At 42.2% G+C, this 20801-nt stretch overlaps 1 protein-coding gene across 1 annotated transcript in view; it reads right to left on the reverse strand.

The window, feature by feature from the left end:
- The window catches only part of LOC139302963 (ankyrin-3-like), a 99343-nt gene that overhangs the window by 16939 nt on the left and 61603 nt on the right, over positions 1-20801 (reverse strand). The window contains exons 29-42 of the mRNA XM_070926625.1: positions 20705-20749; positions 19441-19547; positions 18429-18461; positions 17038-17262; positions 13060-13214; positions 12234-12445; positions 11925-12132; positions 11270-11366; positions 10954-11182; positions 9987-10112; positions 9051-9173; positions 8509-8535; positions 7846-7927; positions 323-6583 (exon numbers count right to left, since the gene is read on the reverse strand). Of these exons, the coding sequence (XP_070782726.1) occupies positions 323-6583; positions 7846-7927; positions 8509-8535; positions 9051-9173; positions 9987-10112; positions 10954-11182; positions 11270-11366; positions 11925-12132; positions 12234-12445; positions 13060-13214; positions 17038-17262; positions 18429-18461; positions 19441-19547; positions 20705-20749 (7930 nt within the window). The remainder of the gene's footprint in view (positions 1-322; positions 6584-7845; positions 7928-8508; positions 8536-9050; positions 9174-9986; positions 10113-10953; positions 11183-11269; positions 11367-11924; positions 12133-12233; positions 12446-13059; positions 13215-17037; positions 17263-18428; positions 18462-19440; positions 19548-20704; positions 20750-20801) is intronic.

The raw sequence follows: 20801 nt of genomic DNA on the forward strand, positions 1-20801 counted from the left end.
TCATTAGAACCATCAAAGATGCCTAGTATTATACATTCAGAATTGCTATTTGAAGTATCAGAGGTTTTATCAGATGACAACTTGAATCCTGTTCTAAAAGTGGAAAATTTAGGCTCAGTGTTGGAAGTTGAGTCTCTGCATGTGCTGTAACTGCCAGCTGTATTCGGTATTTCTAGCTGGACAGTTGTAGTCTGAATAGAGACTTGAGGGACCGTTAAGGTATCTGTGGGATCCTGAGTATTAAACTGATCCCTGTGTTGTGAGGAGGCATCTACCTCTGAATCCCTAACCCTGTACCTGCCCGCCGAGTAGTAATGCTCACCAATCTGAAAAAACTGGAGCCTCTCCTCCACCATGTCCCTCTTGCTCATGTCAATCGCACCACTGCGTGTCATCTCAAACATCTTCCCTTCATGGAAGGGGAATGGGTTTGGCTCGCTCGTCGGCGTGCTATCATCCGTTGGTGTTCGGGCTGGGGTAGTGTCTGGTGTTGTGGCCTGAGACTGGTCGTCCACTGCCAGTCCGAAAGGCTTAGGCTCACCATTGCTTCCCTGTGTCCCTCCCATGTCAACGACTTCTTCTTCTCCACCTTTACTGGGCCAGGGGTCAAAGTCCAGCCCTTTAGTGGCAACAGTCTTAAAAGGAGAGTTAAACTCCTCTTCTAACTTATAACTAAAGTAAGTGTCTGAAAATCCCTCTTTATCCGAGTGTTTTTGTTCCTGACTTTTAACCCCATCTTTACTAACACCATCAGGTTTTTCACCATTTGAGGGGGTCTCTTTTGGAGTGTCCTTTTGACATTCCTCTGGGGTTTTCTCCTCTTCAATAACTTCCAGTTTGGTCGGGGGGAAAGAGCGGTCAGTGGACCTAAATGTGTCTGTTGCCCAGACATCTCTCCGGCTGTCTGGAAGACCAAACAGCCGTAAATCTGCCTGCTCGCACAGGCCATCGTCCTCATCCTGAAGTTCATATCCATCTAGGGAGTCTATCTCTGTAGCATCTGTGTCATGAGAAAATTCAGCCGTTGTGGCTATTGAACAGTCTGTTATTGACTGGTCATTTCCATTTTGTTCATATTCATAGTCCTCTCCTTTGCCATTAGAACCTTTAGAACCATTGGAACCATTAGAGCCATTGGTCCCAACTTGAGGTTCTTTATTGTTTCCATTTTTGTCATGTTTTTTAGATTTAGATGGCTTTTCCTTCTTCTTCTCCTCCTCCTCAGGAAAAGTGAATTTCTTACAAGGAATTGGTTGAAAGATTGACTCATCCTCCTCTTCATCATTTGATTGGCTGTCATCTGCCCCAGGGAGCACCGGGGTAGGGGGTTGGATACGTATAATTGGCTCGGTCAGCAGATGTTTGTCATGTTCTTCCTGTAAGTTCACCTCCATCATTTCTGTCTCAGTCTCTGAGGAGGCACAGGAACCTTTCCTTTCTGAGTCTGAAATTTCTGAAACCGAGTCCAGAGGAGGAGGGGGAGGGAACTCAATATATGCGATACCTTTGTCTTTTGAGACTTCTTGCTGCTCTTGCCCTGTCATTTCATCATCCCTGCTATTGGCTGTTGTTTCTTGCTGGTTGAAATTATTACTTAATTCCTGCTGGTTATCATTCACTTTTGTTTCTTGCTCATTAGCATTAGCATGGTCTGCTTGGGTGGCATGAACACTAGTTTTACTTTCTGGTAGGGCCTCTTTAAAAGAGAAAACAACTTTGCCTTCTTCCTCTGATTCTTCAGATACCTCCATGATGGGGCTGGGTTTCCCTGGCATGAATCCCATAAAGCCATCAGGAGTCTTGGACATGAGGTCATAGCTAACCTCCTCAGAGCTGGGTGTTTCTGGTGTAATGGGGCTTTTCCCTGAGCTATCTATGAAAGAGACCTGTTCTAGCGTGTCATCATCAGGGCTTATGGGGCTGAGGGCTGAGTTTGATTTCTGTTTGACTGTGTGAAGGGCACCTTTGGCCTCTCTCTCTGCCTGCCTTCCCACCTGGACACTGACATAAACAGGTAATGTTTTGATGCCCTTGAAATTCTCTTTGGTTGTTGTAGCAGCTGGAGGGGTAATGCCTTTCTCCAGTGTTTCCCGAGGACTGGAAAGGTTATTGTAGTTGGAATCTTTGGGTGCATTATCTAGAATTTCAAAAGTCAGATCTGTTTTTGCTGGGATTGTCTCAAGACTCATCTGTATTTTGCTCTTAGATAATGTAGGTATCTGTGAAGGTTTAGTTACTGTCTGTTTCTTTGTGAGGTCACTATCTGAAGTAGTAGACAATCTTACAGGAATTTGGGATTCTGTCTTTTTTCTAAGGTTTTTGTTTAGTGGTTCTTCTGTGTCTTTTCTTGACACTTCAGCTATTACTTCTTTGGAAGCAGGCTGACTTTTTGTGACTTCTTGGTACTTTTTAGCATCACTATCTTTCTCTACTAATCTAGTAGTATCATGAACAACAGGTGTCTGAACTTTCTGACCTTTATTGCTTTCTTTCATTTCCTGAGTAACACTGGGATGGATATCTTTCCCTTTAGTACTTGCTTTGTGAGACTCAGTTTCACTAATTTGTCTTTGCGGCGACCCCTCTGGGATGTTTTTGTTTGTCAACTTGTCTACTGTATGTTTTGGGGCTTTAGATGTTGATGATATCAAAGCAGGTTTACTGCTGTCAGTGGCAGCACATATGTCCTTCTCAACATCCTTTTTCGGGCTTCCTTCTTCTGATGTTTCAGATACTTTTGATGCTTTTCCTCCAGCAAAAAACTGATAAACAGGAAGTTTGCTCTCCTGTAATTTCTTAATTGAAGGCTTTGGCTGCACTGGAGGAGGAATTTTGGTTGGAATAGTCTGACTTTGTTTCTGAGCCTCAGATTCAAACTTCATCCTCACAGCACTGACTTTGGATGTTGATTTTACATGAGCGGGAGAAGAGGGTTCAGACGCACTGGTTCTAGATTGTTGTTTAATTTTGTCCTCACTGATATGAGAGAGCATGCTTTTCTGGGGACTGCTTGGTAAGCTAGAGCTTTTCTTTTCAGTACTGTCAAATATTTTACCAACAGAAGGCTCCCTGAGTTTGCTTTTACCCAAGCCCTCTTCTCCTGCTTTAGGTTTCTGCTGTGTTTTCTCAGGGCTACTACAAGCTGAGTTAGGCCAGGACCTGGGTTCCTTTGGCTCTCGTCTCACAGGCTTTTTCTCAGGGGACTGCAGCTCATCATTGAGCTTCTCTGTTTTGTCACGGAAGAACTGTGATACCTCACTGAGTTTTTCTTCGGCTTCCTTTACAGTTTGGTCCACCCTATCCTCATAAAGTAGCTTATCCCTGCTTCTGTCATGTTTATCCTCTGTAAATCGCATCCAAACAGCATGTTTGGGGCTGCCCTGTTCTGTGGAGTAATGGAGCACCGTCACCTTATCAAACTGAGATGGTTCCTCCCTGTGCAAGAATTTACCAGATTTAGGGGACCCATCTTTTGATGACTTAGAAACAAACTCTCTTTTGGGGCTTCCATGCTGCTGACTCATGCTCTCAGTGCCACGGCTACCACTCTCCTCAGAAACTAGATGGCGGTTTTTGTCAGACACCATTGCTGAATCCTCTGTGTCAGAGTGAGACGATGACGCGTCAAGTTTCTCTGAGTGGAGCATTTTCTCAGCAAACCTATATGACTCGCCTCTGATTTCTGATAGCTCATCATCACAGTATTCTATAGAGTGCTGGCTCAATAGTTTCAGGGCTTTATACGAATCATCTGCTATCAGCTGGGCAGAACTTGGGCGACTGTCTTCCTCCTGTGACACTGGGGTGTTAACGCGAGATGTTTCTAGGAAGGAGGGCAGGGATTCTTCGGCAGTAAGCTCCTCTTCTTCCTGTTGGGCCTCATCGTAATCAGTAAGTTCCTTGAATCCATGGTCCCCTTTGTAGACATAAAGCTCAGGGTGTTTCTTGGTTTCCCTGATAATAACCTCAGTCGGCTCTGCGGTGCTGTGGCCCTTTTCAATATGAACCTCGATTATCCTTTCGACTTTGGGTTTGGATTTAATGTCTCTGTCAAGAAATCTAGGAGTCAGCTCATCACCTTTGACAGAATCCTGGCTAGCTTTATGTTCAAAAAGGCCTGCCAGTTCTTTAGATGGGTCCCTACCTGACTGGAAAGCCTTCATGATATCTCTAACTGACATAGCTTCCTCTATCATCTCTGCGCCATCAGTCAGTTGGGGCTTGTGATAGACCATTCTAGTAGTAGTAGTAATATGAGTTTCCTCTTTAAGACACACACTTTTGTTCATCATGGAGTCCTCTTCGGGCATTTTCATCTGTAAGGCATTATTGGAGCTCGTTGAAGCTACATCTGGCTCTATAGAAGGTAGAGCAGATGCAGCCTCCTCCATGAGTACAGGCTCACAAGGATCATCATAGCTCCTAATATGGACCACTTCTGTCCTGGTCTCAGTTACGCAGGGAGGGATGGGTGAATCTGTGAATAAAGGCTTAGGTCCTGTACTCTCTGCACTCTGAGGAGCAGAGGGCGTCTTTTCACTCCTGGTCTCAAACCCACTGTCTGACAGGGGACTCTTATCCTGCTCATGAGACAGGTCCTCGGGCGACTCCAAAATAGTGTCAGCCCCCTGATATGATTCAGCAAGTTTGCTTAGGTCCTTCTCAGAGGGAGACCTCAGCATGCCTGAGACTGGTGGAGGCATTTTAAGTTTGTGCTCTTGTATCGACATAGATGGTTTGAGAACACGTTTCTGTTTCTCTTCCCCTTCCCTTTTTGCCTCCTCCTCGTACTTACATTTCAACTCTGCCATTTTGGAGAGAGAGCTTGCGCCAATGTCATTTGTTAAAAAATCGACTACTTTAGCCAACTCCAAGTCTTTACTTGACATGGACTCGTGCTTGAGCAGGAGTGTGTTTTCATCAAAAGGAGGGTAATAGTCTGACAGGGCACTTCTTTGAGCCTCCTCAATCTCATCTTTGGAAAATTCCTCCCATTCATCCTCTGAGGCTCTGTCTTTACCTGCAATGACCTTACTTTCACTTATGATATCTTTCTGTAATATTTCACTGACTTTCACTAAATCTTCTTTCACTTTCTCCACTAGAGAAAATGGCTCCTCTTCCTCTAACTTGATCTCTTTAGGAGTGCCAGTATATGATGTTTGGACAGTTTTAGCTGCTGTCTGTGTGTCTGTTTGTAGGATAGCTGTCATTCTGATCAGATCCTCTTTCATGTCTGCTACATCTTTTAGTATCTCCTGGTTGGAAGTTGCTGTTGGGTGGATGATGGGCGGTGTGATATATGGGGGGGATTTCAGTTGGGACTTTATTTTTGATGCGGTAACACAGGAAGACAAAGAGGAAGAAGACGAGGTTGAGGCACGAGGAGAATCAGGCAGTGCCATTTTGAGAGACCCTGGCCCTGGTTTGACAGGAGTGTCTGGAATGACATTGACTAACGAATAAACAGGTACAGTCACCGTATTAGATGGAACTGCAGAGCTGGAGGAGGCAGCTACAGTTCTCAGAGAGCCATAAGCAGAGCCTGCTGTTGCAGACCTACGCGAGGAGGACAGTGATTTAAGAGTGCCATAGCCCGACACAGAATATGAGTCTATAGCTTCATTTATGGCTGCACTGACGCCGGAAGTTGCTGCCTGGGTGGTGGCCTGAATCCTCTCCTGAAGGCTGCTACTTCTCTCTGAGAGATGGCGAGAAGAAGGGGAGGATGGTGTGGAGGAGGAGGATGGATATTTAACAGGAGAGACCAATCCGTTCATCATGGACAATTCTGAGGAAGCAATGGTTGTCTGCCCAGTTGAGGAGAGAGACGAGAGGGATGACCTCCCTCCTCTGGATGAGAGTGTTGAATCTACAGGGGTTTTCAAAGAGGACAGGCTGGAGATGCTTTTAACAGAAGAAAGGTTAGGTTTGCCTGCATCTGTCACAACTGTGGGCCCAAGGGCAGTTTTAAAAGGCAGATTAGAATTGTACATGTTGTAAGGTGTCTTTGGTGATGCTGGAGCGGTAACAGAAACTGATGACCACTCTGGTACAGAACCATTGGGTATTGAGTGAAGTGGGGAAGTCCTTGATGTGTATGCTGAAGCAAAGCTTTTGATAGATGCTGGATCTGTAGCAGGTTTACTTGGGCTTCCAGAGGACACAAGACTGGCAGACCCCTGGGTAGGGTACTGACCCAGCTGGACAACGGTTTTAATGGGTGATGGCATAGTCCTGTAAGACCTGATGGGTGATGAGGACACTATGTCGCTGACTGATTTAACTGGGGATGACATAGTGGGTACTGGTGGTGGAGCTCCCAGGGTGGCTCTGATAGTTGCAGGGCATGCATGTGACGGGGAGGAGAGGGGCCAGGTAGTTTTCAATGGAGAAGCAGCTGGTGAGCCTGCCGGTGAATCGGTAGAGGTGAGGGAACCCCCCACTCCGACGGGCCTTGTTTGCCCAGGGACGGTAATAGGAGCAGTCGACCATGGTGGGTAAGGTCTGGTTGGAAAGACAGGTTTGTGAGGGTAACCAGCAGGCAGTGTTCTTGCTGTTGTGCTTCGCTCAATTGCTGTTTCTTCAGATGAATTTGTAGAAATAATGATAAAGAAGGAATGGAAAAAATAATCAAAAGAATATGGAATAGTAAAGGTAACAGAAAATGATGTTGTGGAAGGAAAAGAAAGAAATAATGTGAAAGAAGAAGAGATCAGAGGAGGAACAGTTGGTCAGTGACGCAGTCCTGGTATCAAGGAGGGAAAAACAGCAGTTTTATGAAGTGCTGAGATAAGATATTTGAGTACTGATTGAAGATGGAGTTATGAAAAGAAACAGTTGTGTTCCTGTGTGATTCAGGATTGGGAGACGACTCAAACAGCAACAACATAATGAATAAACTGAACGAAGCACATACAGCAGCAAAGTAAAATTCCAAAGACAATGGTTTAGACTAACAACTGACAACAGAAAAATGGCAAGACAAATGTACCAGGATTAACACAAAAACAACTTCTCTCTTTGGACTTCAGATGTTCTAAAATCACATATGAATTCTGGCTCTAATTTCAATCCGCTTTTTAAAGTGCCTTTTATCTGTTTGGTCCAAAAATTACATAATGACAGATTCCCCAAAGACAATTTAGACACTATGATGCAATTGAGCCAAGGGCTGCAGACGTTTCCATTTTCCTTTTATTATATAACAAACACAATATGACAAAATGTGTTTTCCAAGACTTAAGTTTTGGCCCATTTTGTCATGCAAGATCAATAAGAATTGGTGACAAGCAGAGAGCGTGAAAAAACGAAAACAAATACCTGAATGAAAGCCAAACCCAAGACCTCCTAACATGCATTTTTGTCCCACAAAAAGCTGCTACATCATCACAAAGTCAAAAAGAGCTTTAAACTCAGAGGGGACAAATGAAAAATAAATAAAATTTTACTTTGACCTCCTTCCCAAATGCCTATAACATTGTGTTGGTAAGTCAAAGAAAAATTTTTGATGTTGTTGCATTTGGACTTCAAAAACTCTGCAGTGGAAATCAACCAAACAAACCCAGAAGAAGTACAACTCACAACGTGGGCAAGCACAGCACAAAAACTCAAAAACCACTCATTGACCCATGCAAAAATATGTACCATGTCGTAAACAAGCATGTGGACAGTGCATGTTATGTAGGATGAGAAATATTCATTTATTACATTAAGTAAATCACATCTATCTACATATTGATCACGCATTTTACAGGATAATTAATATTGTTAATAAACTAACTTAACGAAAATTGGCATTATTATATTCATCAAAGGGTTTGTTAGTGAAAATGTCAAACTCACTCAGTGCAGGCTCGGCCAGATAGCTGTAGCGCTTACGTAAGGCTAGGGATGCAAAGGTATGACGTCGCTCTGGCTTTTCAGTCTGCAACAATAGCAAACAACACATCAGTTCTAGGTCACCCTACATTGTATAGTGCTGCCAAATGAGCAACATTTGGATCTTATGATGTCAAATTAAAGCAAACCCAATAGTTTGCATTAGCTGTTATTAACATAAAAACAAAGCCCATCTTTAACAGTTGCATAAAACAGCAGCAAATTCTCCTTTAAGAGTATTCACTGCACTTCAATCTTCTATTTCTACAAGTACTGATACTACTACTTACAATAAGTGTTACTATGCCAAGCTAGTCAAATTAGCTTAAGTTAGTCATAATAAGGCTACAAGCTCTTGACTTAAAGACAATGTAAGTACATCTAAACTCCAAAGCCACTTGTATCACATACTGTAGAGCGGAAGGGATAAGGATTGAACATAAAACAAATCGTTCATATCTACAATATATCATGCAAAACTGAGGAGCTAAATGTTGCTTTGAAAAAGGAAAGCTCGTATTGCCCTTGTAGAAGCGGAAAGAATAAGGCTTTGATGAAGAGAGCAGGACCACTAAGCAGGGCCACTAAAGATCTAGCGCAGCACATGGTGGGGAGGGTGTGGTTTACCTCATCCTCGGCATCTGACTCCATTTCCTGGTTCCCAAGATGCATTGAAGAAACAGGGGGAGTAACATAATGGAAAGCAGGGGGAAAAGAAACATCAGGGTGTGAAAAAGGAGTGATTGACAAAAGCTCAAACTCAGAAGAGAAGCCACTTAAGCAAACCAAAAAAAAAAAGAAAGACTAAACAAACACCAAAGAAAAGCATAAAGCGCCAACACTCAGAAGCAAAAACAGCAAATGAACTCAAGCCACAAAAAGCCAGCCTGGTAATCAAAAATAGCCTTTTGCACAAAAGCCCTCAGCCAAAAGCAGGTCATCCAAATCAAAAGGTAGGTAGAAACAAAATGAAACAGCCAATGGCAAGAATCCACTGCAAAGATATCCGATTTATTTACAGAGAAGCTTTAAACAGATAAAAGACACAGTGGCGGCAGTTTGTCTTTCTCTGTCTTTCATCTATCAGTGTTATTGGGGCCAAAACTACCCTCACCATGAGTATGGTTATGGAGGTGACAACAGAGAATGGTGAGTTCACGCTACCTTACCTTTTTCACTGCGGGAAGCGTGATGTTCAGGTTGCACACGGCGGTTTGCGGGAGGCCTTTTATGGTCTTACACTCTTTAAGGAACGTAAGACGACCGCAGGGCTCCTGGCTGGGATCCCTCACCTAGAGAGAGAACATTGCTTCTTTATGCACCTTGTTCCTTTAAAAGGTGGCAGTCACCGCTGATGTACTTGAACATGTATGTCATCACTGCACACTTGAGTATTACTTTGTATGTGTGTATTTGTGGAGTGTATATTACACAGCGATACTGTCTCTTATTGGGTAGTAAAGCACAGTAGGTAACAGAAGCAGAGGTGACTTGGCACTGACATGGATGAAGGTTATATTAAAAACACATTTTTAATGCTGTGCTTGGAAATTTGCTGGCTCTGTGATCAAAGAATTAGCTTCTGAAGGATTAAACTTGCAGCATGAGTATGAATGAGTATGTACTGCTGTACCTCATCCTGCTACTGTAGCTCTAATTGGTTGTGTTGCGATAGAGTGATGCCTAGTTCACACGCAGACAGGATAATTTTCACAACAACAGAGCTTCAAATGATGCAAGAGGATTGATTATGGAGAACATGAAGTTTGTGGGTCGATCAATGACATGAGGTTGTTTAGCAGTGGCAAAGGGGAACTAGGTTATACCCTGTGGACTGGGCTCATTCATTGAAAGCTAGTGTGGGAAGTAGAGCAGCACAGGGGAATAGAGCTAAAACAATCATGGCTTAGCATTTTAACTGACAAAATGATACTGGTTGCTGCTTTTCTCCAGCATTATGTTTTGTACCATTTTATACTTTCTCTATACTTTCAACCTTGGTGTAATCTTAGTAACTTTCAGTGACTTTTTTTTGCCATGTTGATTTATAGATTCCAGCCTGAGGAGGAGGTGCTGTAGGCCACGGTGATGAGTGCATGTAGTACCTTAACACAGAAGGGCAAGCGGTTCTCCTTGAAGGCGTAGAAGTTGAGAACTAACTGCTGACCAGCTTTAGTCAGAGGAGCCAAGTTTCCATAGCAATCCACATAGATGGGCCTGCCCTCCAGAACCTGAAAGAGCACATCACAGAGGTGAGAACCACAGTCACCTGCAGCAAAAAAAATGCATCACTCGTGTTACAGAAAGTATTCACGATGAGCTGAAACACGGATACAACTTACTGTTCAAACCCTGCTTGTAACCCTCAACAGCACTCAGCGCTCTAAACTGGAGCCTGAGCACTTACAGACCTTTCAGTTTCCCATTTCTTTTCTCAGCGCTTTTCTTTATATGATTATTCTAGGGTTGAAGGAGAATCGTCAGAGCACTGCGGTGCCTCAGGATCCTTACTGCTGCCTTTATAATAATGTTACTCATTTATGATCTTAGCTTAATGTACTGCTGCAATCATGTTAAGGCACTTGGACAATCTAAACCAGCTTAACATACTTTTTTTATTCACAAGTGACACCGTTGCTGTGTAAATAAACTTTGACATTTGACAAAAGACTGCTTTATACCCAATGTTCTATCTAACTGTCTAATAAAAATCTACTTTATTTACTTATCTATGGACAAGGACTTTGTGCACATACACTCTTCACATGTAACCACATAATATACTGTAGCTTTAATATCATAACTTTCACACAAGGGAAGGAAAGCACTTGTTCAATATTGCATGCAAGTTGTTTCAAACCAAAGAATTTGTTGATCACTAAAATAAAAACATTTGAGTATAATGTTCAAACATTTCAATGTATAAAAAATGAAGTACTGCTGTAATAACCTATTAATATCCTAAATTGGGTCTTGATTACAAATTAATATTGGATTATGCTTCAAAATCCCTCAAGCTCGTGTTTTGACAGGAACAGAATAGATAATAACCAACAACCAATAATTGTGTACCTCTATGTCTTTGCTCCTGGCCACCTCCTCAAAGTTCTCCTGCTGCTCCAGGGTTTTATCCACCTTGTCGTCCGTCATACAGAAGCACCTCAGTCTGGACTCCACTGGGTCGTTCATCTTGGCAAACACCACAAACTTGGCCATGTAGGGCACACAGATGAGCTCCCTGTACAGCTGCATGGCCAAGCCCACCGTCTCCGGGATCTGGTGGCAGTCTGCTAACCAGAACCTGCGCAAGGAACAAATAAAATGATAAATAAATACAACAGACTCAGTCACAATCACTCGCTTCTTCCCGAAATGTAGTGTGTCTCACCTGGCAGAAACATTGGTGGTGAAGGAGACACAGTCATTGACGAAGGTGAGAGGAGTTGTGCCAGTGATGTCTTCCCACTGTGCTGGGGACGTTCCACCTGGTGGACAGTCAAACATCCTGAACATTTTCTTTTAATGTGATTCATTTTTCTACGTCTAATGTACGGGGAACAAGAAGTTCATATCATCATCATCATATTTAAGCTATTCTGGTTATAGGCTGAATAATAAGAAATCTGGTAAGATTTGGTGTTTCTTGACTAGTTGATTAGTTCAAAGAAATGTTTTTACACATTTTTATAAAAATACTATGCTTTAAATAATCATTTTTATCCGATACGTATTTTCCCACAAAAACAGTTCAATTACTGAGTTAAGAATAATTAAAATTACTCTACTACTACTTTAAAACAAAGCTGATGTAAAGTGAAGCAAATCATTTTACAAAATAGTGCGTATACATTGTCGTCATGTATCCTCTAGCCCATAACCATCAAATACATGTCGAACCCCAGCCCTCAACTTTAATTTAACCTAAACCATAAACCATACATGACGAGTCAAAATATCCTCAATGTCCTCACTTTCAAGGTCGAAAACTCAAATTGGTCCTCACAAAGATGTACAAAAGTAGCACCACACACACACACACACACCTGTAATGCTACAGAGTAGGCGGAGACATGGGGTACAGTCTCCTTTGTAGCCATTGGTAAGCCCCTCCCCTGAGAGGGGCGGGACTGGGATTGTCATGGTGATGGGCTTGTGGAACTTCCTTCTTCTGGGCTCCACGGTAACGATGGGGCTGAAGGTTGCTCGGTTACCAAGGATTTTCTTCACTGTATCGTCAGGTACTGGCTGGGCCTGCGAGAGAAGAGCCGACGGCGAATCAGCGATGTGCGTTTAACTGTACCTACAGGTACATACATGTGTACTGTTTATAACGTCCACATCCCTCAACTCACCTGCAGTCCAACTTTGATCTTCTTGGTTAACGCCCCCTCAGGGAAGGAAGCTTGAACCAATGGGACACTCCGGCTGCACAGAGTCCCGCCCTCTGGTCCCATCTGATTGGTCTCCTGCCTGATCCGAGACACTACAGCAAAGTACTGTGGGAAGTCCTTGGTGATGATGCGGCAGATTCTCTTCCTCTCCAGCTCCTCGGGACTGTCCAGTTCTACAGGGAAGGAAAATACATAAATGATATCAATCACATGTAAATTATAAATGATTTATTTTCCTAACCTACAGAAACAGCTGAGTTTGTAGCACTACGAACTTGCATTCCTTAAAAAACATACATAACACTTTTATTTTATGTCCTCCTAATAATTGCATCGTTATTAGCAATTATAATCCTAAACACAAGAAAAACACTAATGGTTTACTGGAGTCACAATGACATCAGACACAAACTCGTCATTTGCTAATATAAATGCATCTAAACGTCGTGGATGTTACAGAAGTTACATATCTCTTCAGTCACTATTGCGACGCATCAGTAAGGATTCAAGATCCTGCAATGCTCGCCCCTCCACCTACCAGATCTGACCCAGATACAACGAGAACGAAAGGCTAAACGCAATACGATACATAGAATGTGCCAATTTTCAACGGGACAAACATCAGAATAATTTCTAAGATGCTGTAATCATATAATTCTACACATAGGGGCTTTAAAAACACTTACCTAACCCTATAATTTCTTCTCTCTAAATGTTTAATCTTGCCTGGGTGCACTATAAGACAAAGTTTGACCAAATAATCAAAGAAAAAAGAAGTGTGCTTTACCTTCGTCCATCCCTCTGAGGAGCTGATTGAGGTCGTCAGTCTTATAGTCGTACAGATGCTCCTTCCAGGATTCTCCGTTTTCGCTGCGCAGAAGGATCAGCTCTCTCTCCTGGCCCCGCATCGAGCCAAAATGGGGGATCTCCACTATCACAGGCCTGATAAGGTACATGTTCAATTAATCATATTTTATTCATTTAAGGCCGAAATGACAAGCCATTTGTTTTTAAAGTTGACCTAGACTGTGTAAGGGAATACACAGTTTAGTTCTTTCTGATTAGGGTGATAGTTGTAATTTTGTGGGGCTAAACTAATGCAAAAATAAGCCTTCATTAATCTCTTTAAGGATATGCAAGGGATTAACACTAATTCCGTTAATTCTACAAATAAAGTGAAACATGAATAAAGAACACTGAAGGACATTGGTCTGAAGAAAAACACACTGCACACGTATGAATGGACTTCTGCTGATGATTCATAATGATATGATGCTGCGGTGGCCGTGCTGCAGGTCGATGGGACATTCAGAGTGCATGTCGTAGCTTGGCGTGACTTGACAAGACACATGAAATGCAATGAGGAGTGGGAGGAGAAAGCTGCACAGCCCTTATTCAGACAAGGCATGACAGCAACACAAGGGAGAAGGATGAACACAGTCTAGCCTGAGAACTGTTTCTTTCAGAGTCGCTCAGGGTAGAACAGAAGAGACCAGAATGGTTATCAGAGGAACTATATTCATTGATCATCCCCTTGGGAAAAAAAAGGGTCCAACATGAACACACCATTTACTATTTTCTGCCAACGTTATAAATAAAGATAAATCCAGGTTGTAGGGTGGCAGCTCACTTGTGTATAACACTGTGATTTGTGTAAAGGATTTTAACATTTAAGCATTTTTGCCAAGAAATCAGTCCCGGAGATCCAGTAGAACTCGCAGAATTGTCATTAAATGCCATTAAAATAAACATTATAATCCACAAAACTTTAACTTTTCAACAAAATGTAGTTCCCCTTTAACAGATGGCTAGACATCTTTTATAATATCCTTTATTTTGTTTTTATAGCATTTTTGTGTGCTGTTATAAGCTGCTCCAACAGTATCTGATCCATGACATCAGTTTTACTTTTGTAAATTTCCATTAAACCCTTGCTAGCATTCTGAACGTCTCGCTGACAAAGATCAAGAGCAAGAACCGCTAAACACCGAGCGATGTGCCTACACAGGGCCAATCGTGAGCCGCCACCTCGCGTATCTCTTGCTAGCTTGCTACTCTCTGGCTGAAATTCCCTTCCTTTACTTAAAGAGTGTGATTACTCAAATGAAAAGCTAGAAAGTCATTTCTCTTGGGTTTAATTCGCTCTTTGCACCAATCAAAAATCACAATCTCATGACAGTTAGGCTATTTGCTTATGTTGCCAAGGAGACGTCGCTGACAGCAACTTTGACTGCTGCTTATTCATTCATGAAGAAATTGTTTTACAGGTGCTTTACCAGTTAAAACCTCACTGTTTACATTTTTATGAAGAAAAGCCTGAAGAGAGGATAGTCCTAATATAATCAAGATTGTAAGGTGACAAACCACAATGAGTCTCATACCCACTAAAGCACAGTGTATTTCCTGCTTATCAATAATCATAATGAAACAACCCCTCTAGGTTGAGCTGTAGCCCTGACGTCTAAACACATTCTCACTGCTCTGGGTTAATGTAATATGGATCAGCCAAACTCCTTCTACCAATGGCTCTGGAAATTAATTACACAAAGGTACTATGGGATGACACAAAACTGATCTTAAAAGGTGAAGTAAAGTAACAGCGGTCATGGGAAGCAGGATGATGCTCGGCTTGAGGAGGAAAAGGCTCATGCCCAACAAGCGCAGTCCAGTCCAAACAGCCAATCAAAACCTTTGCTTTCAGTGACATCAGAAGCCCACTGAAAGCTTCTGAAATTAAAAAATACGATGGTCTCTAAATGAAAGTGGCTGGAAAGTAACTGTAATGGATTCAAAGCTATATTGTGTAGTTTTAGGAAGAATTTTAAAATCTCAAATGTAAAAACTATATTCTCTCCCTGGGATGTTATCGAGGCTAAAACAAATCCACTTTGCAGTGGTGGACCCATCTTCTAAAGAACTTTAACTACAAGTTGTAACTAGTTGTCCTCCCTTCAAAAGGTTCAGAAAGCTTGTGTGAATCATGTCATTGATTTCTTCCCAAAACTACATGGCAACCATATATTAGTAATGCTGTATCCCAACAAATCAAAGTCAACAGAGATGGGTAAAATAATCATATCCATCAGCATGAATCAGCCTCGGCCATGTCGTTTCCTTGTGGGAGGTGGGAGGCACAGACGGGAGAGGAACAGGAGGGGGGGAATGCTATGTTTGGTTCCTACCCAACAAATCTAGTTCCTCTGGGTCCCAGCTGTAGCACTGGACTAACCAGGCTCTCGCCTTCATTAAGGGCTGGCAGCTTTCTGGGAAGATGTAGTTTACTGTGTCCGCAAGATAATGAAACACACACGCATACCCACATACATACACAAAACACACACACTCGCAAAGTCAGTAAAAGCACACACCACTGAGGTCTAATAAGATTCCCATCTCGTCTTTCCAGTACTCATCAATGACATCAGTAATGGCAACTACTCACTCACATTATCCGAGTTGCTGGTTGGCATATATACACACACACACACGGTGTATGAAAATAATAAGGAGCCAGAACAAACCTGTATATCATAGATTCTTCTTCTTTAATGCTCTGTATTACAGTATACTGTATATGTACATGTACAACTATTAGAATCATCATTTAAAGAGTAACTTCACACCCAGTGACCTCCAGGGGTTTAACTTCTCACTTTCCTGCTTCTCTGCCTGGTGTTAAGTTACTCTTAAAGCTGCTTTTAGCTTCTCAAACATGAGCATGTGCTGTTGTTTTCTGTTTTGTTTTTTTTTATGATTTTATAATGACTATCTTTGGGGTTTGGACCATTAGTGGGAACAAAACAAGCAATTTTAAGACATGACCTTGGGCTGTGGAAAATACTATTTTCTGGTACTATCGTCTACATCAGTGGGTCCCAGCCTTTGTTTGTCTGGCACAGCCCTAACAGATAAGCTCAAGTACTCCTTCACCGACACCACCCGTCGTGTTACAAATGTGTTCTTTTGAATTGGACGCTTTGGAGGTGGATGCTTCAGCTATTTATCCAGCGCTTTAAGATTTCTATTCAGACTTCAAGCATGTGGTGTTAAGGTGGTACGACTCCCTCTGGTCCGTGAGACACATGTTCTGTGCATCTGGAAGTTTACTGGTCATTGTGGCAATAAACACACAACAATCCTACTTGTATGTTTATGTTCCTCCTACAGACAACACAATATCTGGATATATTTTCTTTACCAAATCATAATTTCTATTTTTTCTTTTCTTTTTCCACATGCCCCTCTGGCAACTGCAGATCAGGGGTTAGCCTGCAGTCATTCATCAATTAATCGATGACAATCAAGAATCATAGCTTTAAGCCCTATTATAAACACTATTATGAACTCTAGTTCATAATATCTGTTACAGATACTTCCTGACAAGAACCTATATAAAACTGAAACATGAGCACGTATTTACTTTCTTTCACAATCTAAACTTTTACACAGTTTACATCTGGTAGTGATGTCGCCTTTACTTTGCCAAAAGGAAAAACACAGCTGGACCTGCTGCTTGAGGGTGAGCACATTGCAACAGTTCCACTTAAACTGCAAATTACACAGCAGGTATTACCATCTCAACTTGCACATACACACAGTCACACTTTCAAATATAAACGCAGATGGCTGGAAATGGCGATGGCGAGCAGCAGAAGGAAGGAGATGTCAAATCGCCGATATAGGGCGAAGAAAAGTAAGCAATTAAGCAAACTGCAACAATATTGGTGAAGTTTAAAAGAAGCAAGTAGTAAGAAGTAAGTCTTACCCGAGGAACTGAGCTCCTGCTGGACCGACCTCAACCAGTCGGCTGGCCAGGCCTTCTCCTTCAACCATCGGGGGAGGCGATGCCAGTTTGTGTCTCTTGACCAGTCTGCAGGTGATCCTGGTGGGCGCTGTGCACTTTCTGGGCGGGATAATGATGCGCATGCCGTTGTGACGACTTCCTCTCATGGAGCCGCCCCGGGCGTCGACCATGAAGCTGACCAGGAACCTGACGGAGAGCGAAAAGGAAGACAAAGGAGGAGAGGAGGAAGAGACAAAGAGCGATAGGAGACGGAGAGACGGTGAAGCAGAGAGTGCAAAGACAGGAGATATAGAAAAGGAATGGAATAAAAGTGAAAATACATATCAGTATAACAACAGTACTGATGGAGAGAGAAGAGCTTTAGTTGAGGTGAGCTCCCTTCTCATGCCGTGATCTTCAAAACACACACAAAGTAAGCGTGAAAAGAGAAGAAAGATTACGAAAGGAGGGGCAACAGAAATGTCAGGAGTTTTCTGTGTTGGCTATGACTGCGCTTCAGTGTTGGGTACAATTAGAAAACAACACCAACTTCGTCGAGCTGATGTCACAATTTTGCTGCATCCTTTTCCAGAAAATGAATATCCTGAGATACTTCAGTAAGACCTGATGATTGTTGCAACACACAACCTGTCGAGCAGAAATGAAAAGACATTAAATGCTCTGTTATCTATTTTGTGTGGATGAAGTAGCCAAGATGCCAACACAGGAGCCTCCAGAGTAACCTGTGTTTTATTTATATTATAAGGTAGTGTAGTTCTGTGTGTAACTCATTTTAACGTAAAGAAGGAAATCACATAACTCACACACACACACACACACACAGATCCACACCATGCAATGAACGAGATGTCGTGTTAGTTTGTATGTTGAACAAATGGTGTGAATATAAATGTAATGTTGCATAAATTAATCATTTGAAAGGTACGATTAAATTTTATGCAAGACTATCAAATACACAAACTCATATAAATGTTATCTGTGGTTGCAATATATTAATCTTGAACTGGCTACTGATTAATGGCTGTTTGACCTGAATCTGTCCATTGACTGTACTTGCTAGTGGAAAATGTAAAAACATTCAGATCCAGCTGAAACTAAAGTCCTATCTCTACAAAGTTTTGCAACACAAACTCATTCACATCAGTTAGAGACTCAAAGATTTCCTCCGAACAAAAGGAATAAACACAAAAATCCAAACCACTTCATGTCAAGTCTGTATCAACGCAGTTCATGTGTGAGGAGAGCAAACACAGATGTTATGAGTGAAAAGAGAGAGGGGAAGGTGTGATGTGACCGCACACAAAACAAGGTAGAGGTGGTGATAAAGAGGGCAACCAATCACAGTCAATCACCTGCTGTCGTACTGCGGGAGCGGAGAGGAAAAACTGCAGGATGGACGACAAAGCAACGCAGGAGTGACAGGTCAACAACAGAGCTTTGTCATTGGAAATACCACTGAGAAGACCATTACCAAGGAGTCCTTTAAAGGAATAGTTAGACATTTTGGGAAATACACTTATTTGCTTTCTGGCGGAGAGATTTATGAGGAGACTAAAACCGCTCTCATGTCTTTCTGTTAAATATATAAGGCTACAGCCAGCAGCCGGTTAGCTTAGCTTAGCACCAAGACTGGTAGGCGGATTTTCTGTGGGATTGAGCAAGGCTAGCTGTTCCCCCCCTTTTCAGTCTTTGTGCTAAGCTAACCAGCTCCAGGCTATTGCTTCATGTTTGCTTAATTTTCCTTACTGGACAGACATAGGAGTGGTGTCAACCTTCGCATCTAACTCTCCGCCAGAAAGTCAATTTGTGTATTTCCCATGATGTCAAATTTTTGCTTTAAATTACAGCTCCTTCATTTCCGCAGCTACGTGAGTCACAGGTGCTGCTGATTTACCTGACCTTTAGCATCAGGTGAGCACTGGTCAGGTTTTTGGATTTGGTTACACAGAGAGAAACTAGAGCCAAGTCTCTTTCAAGCAGAGAGATTTGTTGGTTTGGTGCCGTGTTATTATACATTAAATACGGAAATGAGGGAAGTGTAGCTTTAGCTAACAGATTGGATTCACAATTTGAAAATAACAGACAATCAGAGAAGGTGAAGAGAAACCGCTGCAGGTAGGAGCCGTTTTCTCGAGGGGAAAGAAAATGAGAAGGACAGAATCGGCAAGGAAGACAGACAGAGAATACATCACAAATAGGTGGACAAAGACAAATTATGTCTTGCATCTTTCTTCCCTCACACCTCTAATTCTTCCTTTCCCTCTATCCTTTCCCAGAGCGGTCAGGTGAGACAGTCTGGGTTGATGTTTTCCCTGTATCCCTTTCCTCCTGTCTTTACCCGTCCACCCTTTCAAACGTGCTTACCCAGAGTGTATTGGTGAGGACACTAGGTTGACATTATCCAGCGCGTCTGCAGTCCAGCTGTACCTCCTCAGAGAGTCGTTGTCAAAGTCCTTAGCCACCGCCAAATGCTGTGGAGGAGACAACGAGGTCAATGCAATGCATGAGAGTGTGTGTGTGTGTGAGTGCACAACGTGATGTAATGTGCACAATGGGACAGCAGAGAAATGATCATGTTGTGTGTGTGTGTGTTACCTGAATGGGTGTTAAATAAAAAGCAGTACCAGTACAGTGAAGAAATTAGATCACGACACACAGCTTTTGTCATGAAGTCTAATTCATAACATCAATGTCCATGAAATCGTATCTCCAACAAGAAAACCTTCTAAAAAGTGATAATTTACGCAAGCACATAAATCTGCTCTTGTTAAAGGTGATCGTGTGTCTTTTTAACTAAGGGGTTGCCATGTTTCCCTTTATGGGTCCGCAGGGAGATACGTTATAACAAGACGATGTTACACCTCCTCTGGGGAAGGAGGGCATCACTACTAGTGCCACTTTCTAAAGACTATGGCAGCTGTCATTAAGGAAAGGCAATTAAAAGGCATTTAAAAACAGCATCTATACATTCAGGACATTAGTGGAAAAAAAAAAAAGGAAAACATAAGCAGAACAACAGAAAAATCACTGATGGTAACAAAGACAGAAACCAACAACAGATGCCCTAAAAAAAGAAAGTCTGCAGCATTTTACACAGTGATCCCACTGATCATGGTGACGTGACAACAGGTCTTGTGTTTTGTCTGTAAGAGGATCACATGATAGAGATGCAATATTTCGATGCCAGCGAGGCTCTGATACGTGACAAAATTTACTATTATAACAGTTTAAAAAACACTTTATGGGTTACTATTACAGTTAGGAATCATTTTAAAGACTCAGCTTACAAAGTTAAGTGAGTTAAGATTCATTAAGGCATCATACACTGTGCACTGTTGTAAAATAAAGTCTCTTACTCTTAATCAAATAATAAGACATGAATGCAGTTTTGATGTGGTGGTAGTGTGGTACCATAGCCTCTGATTATTCATCACCAGCATGCAGAAGAAGAATTGTCAGTCCACTTTATAACAATGAATAGAAAATGATGAATACATACATGCTCTGATGATGGCATAACGGAACTGAAAACTAATATTATACTACATAAAACAAATGATGATATGGTCTGAAGGACATATTCTCACATGCACTGACAGAAGGAGTGCATGACGACTCCAACATGTACCTTATTGTGTTGCTCGAGAATGAAAGACTTTTCCTTACAGAGCATCTGGAGCGGCGTGAGAGGAGACAAGCTGTTATTTAGCAGCTGTTACATTCAC

Source organism: Enoplosus armatus, chromosome 20, assembly GCF_043641665.1.
Source record: "Enoplosus armatus isolate fEnoArm2 chromosome 20, fEnoArm2.hap1, whole genome shotgun sequence".
NCBI lineage: Eukaryota > Metazoa > Chordata > Actinopteri > Centrarchiformes > Enoplosidae > Enoplosus > Enoplosus armatus.